The sequence below is a fragment of the Zea mays genome, chromosome 1 (assembly GCF_902167145.1).
Source record: "Zea mays cultivar B73 chromosome 1, Zm-B73-REFERENCE-NAM-5.0, whole genome shotgun sequence".
Taxonomy (NCBI): domain Eukaryota; kingdom Viridiplantae; phylum Streptophyta; class Magnoliopsida; order Poales; family Poaceae; genus Zea; species Zea mays.
The window spans coordinates 13,798,552-13,807,040 of NC_050096.1; the positions used below are offsets into that span (position 1 = coordinate 13,798,552).

Here is an 8,489-nt window from a genome sequence, read left to right on the forward strand (position 1 = left end):
CGCCATGAGCAGGATGGCCGCGCGCTCCTCCTCGCCCAGGCGGCGCCTCCGCCGCATCCGCCGCCGCTGCTTCAGCACCACCTTGTCGAACCCCACCGCGCGGAGCTCCACGGTGACCTCGTCCGCCTCCTTGTTCCGCTCCCGCTCCCTCTCCCGCTTGGAGGAGGCGGCGGCCGCCGCCGCGGTGGCCTTCTTCTTCCACTGCGAGTTAGCATGTGACGAAAGCGTCTTGCGAAACGGAGTCTTTCAGTTGAACAAGGGAGGATTGCGGGTGATTAGTCGTTGATGAACGTGGACAACGGTTAAGTCTGTGCAGGATACTGAAATACCAAAGGAAAGACTGTTATAATACCGAAAGTCCAATTACAATGTTGGGGATAACATTTTTCTGAAGCCCGTTGTTGGGGATACTACGGATCCAATAAACTCGAGGGGGGCGATCCCCGTGGCCAGTGCGTGGCCGTCACAGCCCGCAGTGCCGGCACTCGCGGTCGCGGGGGCAGGCAGGGACGCCGCCGGCATGTTCTGCCAGTAATCCGAGCGTTTCGGATCCGACGTCGGGCGGGCATGTTCGGTTGCAAACTTGCAATTGCAAGGGATTGATTCACCCAGACTCAGGGAGGGATTGAGCCATGGCCCATGGCCATGGGTGATGGGTATCTGCTTTCCACCGTGCATATTAAGGGCTTGTTCGGTTATTCCCAATACACATGGATTGGATGGGATTGGAAAAAATTGTGAAGAAGTTTGACTTGTTTGGGATTCAAACCCATCCAATCCCGCTCAATCCACATGGATTGAGAGCTAACCGAACAAGCCCTAAGCGTGCAGCCGCGCATGGACTCGTTACGCCGCACCGATGGGCGATGTCACAAGGGTACGACGGTCGTGCTCACGCCTCGAGTCAAAAGAACTAGGACTCTGTCTGACTACATGGTTGCGAGACAGATAAGACACAAACGTTCTCTAATGTTCTTTCTCGTCACTCCAATTTTGAAGGACAACATTAAGATAGTCTTGTCCTAACTTTTAACCATGAATCAAACAACTTTATTTAAGTGATCATCTCGTCCTATTATTGCACTGCATGGGTCCGCTGGCCTGGCAGGCTGGCACTCGTCTCTGGACGGAGACGCTGGCGGCAGCGGCATGGGTAGTCGTGCCGACAACCCGCAAGTGCGTCAGGGTCAAGGTCAGGTGGGTGGCACATCGTCAAAAAGGACTCCTCGCTCTGTTATTGCGAGCACGGTTGTCGCGTGCGTCGGCCACCCCTTCTTGTTTGTGTTTGCCAGCAGTGATTCCACGTGCCACGCGTCTGTCTAATTACAGTACAGCATTACAAATCAGAGTGCGAAAATCGATTCCTCAGGGTTCATGATTTTCCATGCACTATCAGATCTGAACTTGAGCTTCTGAGAACATCAAAGCCTGTTCTTTTTTTTTCCTCCCCCACCACACACAACACAATTGCAACAACAAAGGCACGATGCACGCTTCACCTGCGTCTTCCTCCGTTTCAAGAAAAACGAGATGTGTCACGGGTAGGTACACAGCTACTACTAACACACAACAGCAAAAGAACGCATGATCAGTCTTCTACTCCTACTCTCTCTACAGCTCCATCCCTGGACCCAGCTGGCCGCTTTGAACAGTTCATGGAGACGTAGCAGAGCACCAATCCTAATCCGGAATCAGACGGACGAATGCTAAACCTCCCTCCGACCAATGCAAGTCGATACTTACAGTTCCACTCTCCACACACATCGGTTTCGGCCTTCAAATCCGTTGCTCGGTGAGTCGGAGAAGTAGGGGCGGGCGGGCAGGCTAAGCCTAAGCGGCGGGAGAGCACACCGCCTCGACCGCCACCCTCTTCGTCACGCTCGGGCAGGGGTCTCCTCCGAAGTTGTCGGGGGAGATGGCGACGACGCATCTCTGGAGCCCAATGCATCTCTGTTCCAGTTCCAACATGAAGGGAGCATGGCGCGATGTTATGTTATTATGGATCTAAAACAACACGCCGCTAAGTAGTTGATCGCGGAGACACACCTTCTCTAGCACAGCGTGAGAGCTAGCCGAGTGGCAGCCTCCCTGCTGGAAGTTGCCGCAGGTGCCCACAGGCGTCCCGAAGCTCGCGAATCTGATCGCGGAGATGGACTGCCCGTGCGCGCACCTCAGGTGCACCTTGGCCCTGCGGTGCTCGCGCTCGCCGTAGCTCTCGATCTGCCACTTCTTGATGTTCGGATGGTCCTCGGACACGTCGGCACAGACGCTCGAGACCGACCTCTTGGCTAGGGCGATCTTCGACGAGTCCCCACCACCCAGTTCCTCCAAGACTACCAGTAGGTTTCTGCTGGGCTGCAGCCAGGACCTTGGCACATGGTACCTACACATATACTACCACAGTTTCAGTTTTGTTGGAGCGATCGAATAGGCGGGTAGGTAGTTCAGGAATCCATCCAAATGTCCCTTACCAACGCTGGGTGGGCTGGCCGCAGCCTGCTTGGCACTTGGGTGCCCGGAAGGTCCCGGTGTAGCTGCACCCTTTGCAGTCCCCGTCTGCATACGCTGTCCAGTAGCGTCCAATGCTTTGTCCGTTTATCCAGACCTGTCCCTTGCCCATGCTGCCCATATCCAAAGCCAATGGCTCGTCCCCGCTGGGAGTCTCGAAGTAAGCCTACAAAACCCAACTGCGGTGACAATCTGTTCATACCTTATAAATGGTATTTACCAACATGACATTCTGTTCATACCTTATACCAGGCCAACGGCTGTTGCTTCTGAGCTATCAGTGACCCTTGCATCCATTCAACTGAGCCTGAGCCTTCTACGGAGTTCAGATTCATCTGCTCGCCTTTCAGGCCAACCTAAGCATGGACAAAGGCAAGCTTAGCTTCTTCCTTGACAATAGCTCATCGACCAAGGCATGTGGTGCTGTTCAACATACCTGATAGGACCAGGTCTGCCAAGTAAGGTCTCGCGAACCTTCATTCAATCCATGAAGCACGACAGGACCACCGACGCCGGTGTTCCACGTCTCATAATGCACTCCAACATTCTGTATCAGGACAAAAGATCTGAATACTCATATACAACGTTATAAGATGACTGTATATAAGACTGTAAGCGGTGAAGGGACGGACCGGCAATCCGCAAGCAACACTCAGTAGTGCGATTTTGTTAGTACCAGCTCGAAGGTTAACATTGCCATTATATTTAATTCTTCGATCCTCCCTGGTACCATACGAAGAACCTACAGGAGGCGCGAAATATAATAAAGATCTGATTTACAAATCACGTCCCACGAGACAGACGACGCTAATGCTCAGATACAGATGTGTTCTTTTTTTTCCGGTAGATACCTTGAAGTTGTCCGTTGACAAAGACATGCAAGGCGTGACCAGCAGACTGAACACTCAGAGACGGAGGCTTGCCACCACCTTGTAGAAAGTTTTCAGATGGGCTTATGTCAACACTGTAGACATTAATAAAACCTCTTCAGATACAAAAACTATATGGAGCAGCTGCCTCTGGTGACATTAATAAGAGCTCTTCAGACATTAACAAGACATGGATACATCATTACCTGGTAATGTACCACAGATAATCACTGCTGTCTCTGGTGACGTTAAGCTGCTCAAGCAAACCAGTTGTGGTGAGCAATGGAGCAGCTGCCAGAGAATCAACCTCCTCATCGTACCTCTCCCACATCATCGATGTGGCACCATCTCCCCACATTTGCATCTGAGATGTCTGAACACCAACCTGCACAGGGTCAAACAATTGCAATCAGGTAAGCCAGGTTATCATACAGTTATGGGGAACAAAAGGGAGAGGAAACGCAAGAAGAGGAGAGTGTGCCGTACTGAAAATAAGCACAATCAAAACTTACTGTGGCACTGTTAAAAACTACATTCTTGCAATCAGGAAGGATGCTAATTGACCAAGGTGGGAGGCTGTATTGCTCATTGTTGAACACAACTTTTGCATGGGAGTTAGAATTGTAGTTTGCAAGGAAAGCTGCACAACCAGATGGAGATCGGAAGACATGGGCCTGATGAAGATGTATGTAAGTGACACACCGACCAATATATGATATACAGACCATTGGGAGAAAGGTTACCAAGACACACCTCTTGCATAGTTCCAAGGGTAGTAATTGTGGGGTCAACAGAAACCAAAGCCTGTTCACATAACTTAACAGCTCTGTGGAGTTCTTTAAGATGACTGTGCTTTGGTTCTCTAATAAGTCCTGAGCATAACAAAGCAAAGAATGAGTATTGGAAAATAACCAAACATATAAATTAAATTACTTTATAAAATGCAGTTACATACAAGCCTGGAAAGGCACCAATATGCTTAGAATGTGTAGCTGCATTTTTTTTTAAAATGATACCCTACCTTTTAATCGATAGAAAAAAGGTGACACACCGATCATGTTCACCCAAAAAAATCAACATTCTTCTAGTAAACTCACCATATTCATCAATTGGAGCATCATAATCATAGCTTGTTGTGATGAAGGGACCCCCAGCAGTGCGTCCAAAATTTGTTCCTCCATGATACTATCGACAAAAAACCAGTAAACCACCAACCATGAGTATCTCCCAAAGCATGAGATAAACTTCTTGCAACAATATAACAGCTGCCTTTTCATGTCATACCATGTAGTAATTGATAAAAGAGCCACCCTTTTGTACAAATCGAGCAACAGCAAATGCGAGATCTTCAACCGGTCGTTGGCGGATGGTCCCACCAAATTCTGTGAACCTAAAATGTTGCGAACAATTCTCAGGGCAGACGTTGCAAATATTAATGCATATGGCAGCTAAGATTAAACAGAAACAGTACATATCTGGACCAGATCAATGGTTATTGGATATTGCACTTGCAATAATTTGACAAAACAGTAACATTTCAAAAAAAGAAAAGGAAAGAGAAAACTTACCAGCCACTCCAAGCTTCAGTCCACATTGTGGGCTTGTAAGGTTTGTTAGGAGAAAATGCATCACAGTAGAAACCATTACACGCATTGATCTGTTAGGAGTTATTAAATCAAATTTCAAGAACCAGTTCTGCAAGAGAGTCAAAATTGCAAAATATAGCATGCTACAGTGCACAGTCATCATAATTAAAATAAGGTGAGCTGACATTGATTTGATCTTGGTCCTCCAAATGCATCCAGGATATGCATTGAGATTTAGTTTCCTTATTACGAATTACACAAGTAATATAACATAATATAAGCATTTGGATAAACATCGGAAGTCGCATTCTTAGAACAGAAGATGAGCCCCCTATATGACTATCGAGACCACAGCATCATTTTTACAGGAATTATGCTACTTCAGAAGTAAAGAAAACGGACAAGCTCCTGGGCACATTATCAGAAGCACATGGAAGTCATTTTACTAATTTGACCACACATTGACCATAAGTAACACAATGCAAATGGAGTTATTGGCATACTGCAAGATTACTGTACCACTGGATCAGGTGCATCCTCCTCCTTGCACATCACCCACGGCACACCAGTGTCCAGTCCCACTGCCATCTTTGCTGCCCAGTTGATATATGCCTGACCTGCGGCACCAAACTCCTTGCCTTCTGGCCCATACTCATTCTCAATCTGTGCAAGGAAATATCATGTAAGTTGTAAATTGATTTGCATGTGTCCAGTAATGAATAGCATGAAGTAGTGGGAACATGGGACAAGCAAATCAAGATGTATCAACTAGATATCACTATCCATCAGACGCTACTCCAGTTTCACACTTGTATCAAGGATTCAAGGTGTAACAGCACAAACTAGCAAGAGCGATGACTTGTGAATTTGCTAATACCAATAGTTAAAAAACTTGAAGAGAATTAAGCTATTAACATGATGTACTAGAAGATTAGGGGCAACTGTTTATCCCCATATGCAGTAACTGAACCCTAAACCTTTGCACCAAACCTAAGGAAAAAAGATTATACTTGCCTGAGAGAGGATAATTGGGCCACCTTGGGATGCAAAGAGGTTTTCGCTCTTCATCATTCCAACAATTTTCTCAGTGAAACCCTGCATTGCCGTCTGCACAAACAGAGAGCAGCATTACAACGATGACAAAAGAAAAGTTACCTCCAACTAGATCCAGAAATGTTGGTGAGGTGATTTCACTGACCGACCTTGAAAGGTTCGTTGTCTGTCCTGAAGCTGATGCCTGGTACATACTTCAACCAAACTGGGAAGCCACTACGAAATTGCATGCATCGCAACAGAAGTCAATCAACAGGAGTGGTGCATGCATACATATACACCAAAACCGGAAACGGTAATACTCCGTTTTATCGCAGAAGTGGTTTCAAGAAATGGGGAAATACCCGAAGTTCCACTCGCCGCAGATGTAGGGGCCGATGCGGAGATGTACAAACAGGCCGGCCTTCTGGACCGTCTTTACGAACCTGACCAAATCGTACCTCTCTTCGAAATAGTACTGCGCGAAGCGAAAAAAAAAACCATCCGAATCCTGTATGAGTTAATGATGACAGCTGCTGAATGGAACTGGAAGAGCAGAGGTGTAAAATTTCTCTACATTTCCAGGCGTAGGCTCATGTCCGTTCCAAAAGACATAGGTCTGAATCACATCCAAGCCTCCATCTTTAGCCTTCTGAATCAGTCCTTCCCACATCTGATGGAAAAGAAACACAATAAGGACCCGCTTCAGAACCAATAGACTCTAGGGATGTGCTCAGGGAGCCTCTGTGCTCGTATGGAATTGTTCATGCGGGCACGGAGACTCGTGTGGGCACAGCATATGTTCACGTACTCTTAAGAAAATACCACAAAACCAACCCAGATTTTTTTTCGTCGGAAACTTTTTTTAGCTTAGAATACAGGATTATCCAAACGCTGTGCAAGGAAGAACCAAGCAACATGGTTGGTTGCTTGAGAAAAAAAAACACACTAAGAAAGGGGAAAGGTAGTGGCGTAGTGCAAGAGAAAATGTGAAACCCCCTTTGTTAACCCCCATCCAATAAACTAACCGTGGAATAAAGAGGGACGGCTAAAGTAGGAAAGCAATTTGCTTTTGATAGCATTGCATCAAGAACACAGCTGACCACAGCCATGAACTCCCCGCCGCCCCGGGGAAGAAGGGGGGAAAAAAAGAAGGAGAGGTTTTGAAGAATGCAGCTTATTACATCAGGGGTGCTCCTGGGGTAGTGTATGGATCCGGAGAAGAGAATCCGCCTCTGCCCATCAATGAGCACCGCCTTCTTGTCGTACGTGACCGCGCATTCCACCACGGCGGCCGCCAGAACGGCCACCACCGCCACTGCGCAGCCCAGCAGGGCGGCCGGCCACCACCTCCCCATGGCCAAACTCCCCGCTCCGAGAAGGCGGTCAAAGAGGAAGACCACAGCACAGCACACCGGGTGCGCGAGAGACTCTGTGTGGTCTTCACACACTGGTCTTCCAGCACGGCAGCACCACCTCCTCCCCCTCCGCCCTCAGACCTGCAGCCCCCCCCGCCCCTTGTTTTTTGTTGCTGCCCTTCTTCTTGGATTCTAGGATTCTTTGGGCGGGTTCTTGGGAGAGGGCGACAGTGGGAGTACCTGCTCGGCTCCACTGCAGCTTTTGGCGTATGGCGTGCTATTATAATGGCTGTGCTGCCTCCTGTCCTGACTCCTCCCACCCAGGCCCTACAACAAGTGGGAGAAGACGGAGGAAAGAGAAAAGACGGGTGGAAAAAAAAAAGAGACTGTGGGAAGCCGCGGCCCGTGTGTCTCTGTAGTCTATGTACGGTGGCAGAGGCAGTGAGGCACCGCGCACCGGTCACCGCCTCACCGCCACCGGTGGTGGGGAGCAGGAGCGGTACGAAAGATGGCAGCTCATCACGCTAGCTGCTGGGTGGCTGCCCATGGCCCCTCTTCTCTTGCGACTGCGATCTAGGCGAGATGGCTAATCTTATGTGACAGTAGGGTCTTGCGCTCGTCTTTCCGTGGCAAACTTCGTACGAACCTGCTCTGAGCCGTGAGCACTAGTTGAAACTGTTTCCCAAGGTAGGAGTCAAGTCAAAGCAGCAACGGAAGAAGTTATTGAAGCTCGGTTTTTTTTTCTACCTGCAGGCAGCTGGTTGGCATCATTGATACATGAGGGTCGTGTGGATCGTCAACTGCAGTCTCGTCTCGTCACTCCTATTTCTGTGCTAGTGCCGACGACAGCGACAGGTTAGTTACATACGCCAGCCATGCCGGTAGTACGGTAACTAGAAACGGGATGGGGTTCTCTGGGAGATGCGCGATGCAAGGCTTCAAGTGAGCGGTTCGCTTCAATAGGAGGGAGGGAGTACGGTGTGTGCCGATGCTGTAATAAACGAGCAGGCATAGCACATGCCATTGAAGTCGGTCGGCGGGCGGGCATGCAGCATCGTCGTGAGGCAGAGCAGAGCAGAGCAGAGCAGGAGCTGGAAACCACCTCGGTGCCATTCGTTTCTTCTTCCACCTCTAGG

General features: G+C 48.9%; 1 protein-coding gene across 2 annotated transcripts; it reads right to left on the minus strand.

The window, feature by feature from the left end:
* Positions 1 to 1,361: 1,361 nt before the first annotated feature.
* On the minus strand, positions 1,362 to 8,044 carry LOC100382452 (uncharacterized). 2 transcript variants are annotated; one of them, XM_008645777.2, is made up of 19 exons: positions 7,180 to 8,044; positions 6,573 to 6,668; positions 6,361 to 6,473; positions 6,166 to 6,232; positions 5,978 to 6,070; positions 5,483 to 5,626; positions 4,946 to 5,034; positions 4,662 to 4,767; positions 4,475 to 4,562; positions 4,131 to 4,249; positions 3,890 to 4,051; positions 3,584 to 3,762; positions 3,360 to 3,472; positions 3,141 to 3,250; positions 2,945 to 3,055; positions 2,751 to 2,864; positions 2,472 to 2,674; positions 2,047 to 2,383; positions 1,362 to 1,950 (listed from the first exon to the last, which is right to left on the minus strand). In XM_008645777.2, the coding sequence occupies exons 1-19, from the start codon at positions 7,351 to 7,353 to the stop codon at positions 1,831 to 1,833; spliced, it is 2,538 nt and encodes an 845-aa protein (XP_008643999.1). In that variant the 5' UTR covers positions 7,354 to 8,044; the 3' UTR covers positions 1,362 to 1,830. The 2 variants fall into 2 exon arrangements, with proteins under 2 accessions (XP_008643999.1, NP_001168664.1); NM_001175193.1 differs by lacking the exon at positions 7,180 to 8,044 and adding an exon at positions 7,024 to 7,145 and having other exon boundaries at positions 1,490 to 1,950.
* Positions 8,045 to 8,489: the final 445 nt, after the last annotated feature.

What these genes read in the sequence shown, in the direction of transcription:
- LOC100382452 (XM_008645777.2), bottom strand. Translation starts at nt 7,353, where the DNA reads ATGGGGAGGTGGTGGCCGGCCGCCCTGCTGGGCTGCGCAGTGGCGGTG. An exon ending in TAGTTTTTAACAGTGCCACA is followed by an intron (nt 3,763 to 3,889) that starts GTAAGTTTTGAT and finishes GACCCTGTGCAG; the next exon opens with GTTGGTGTTCAGACATCTCA. An exon ending in TGTCAACGGACAACTTCAAG is followed by an intron (nt 3,251 to 3,359) that starts GTATCTACCGGA and finishes CGCCTCCTGTAG; the next exon opens with GTTCTTCGTATGGTACCAGG.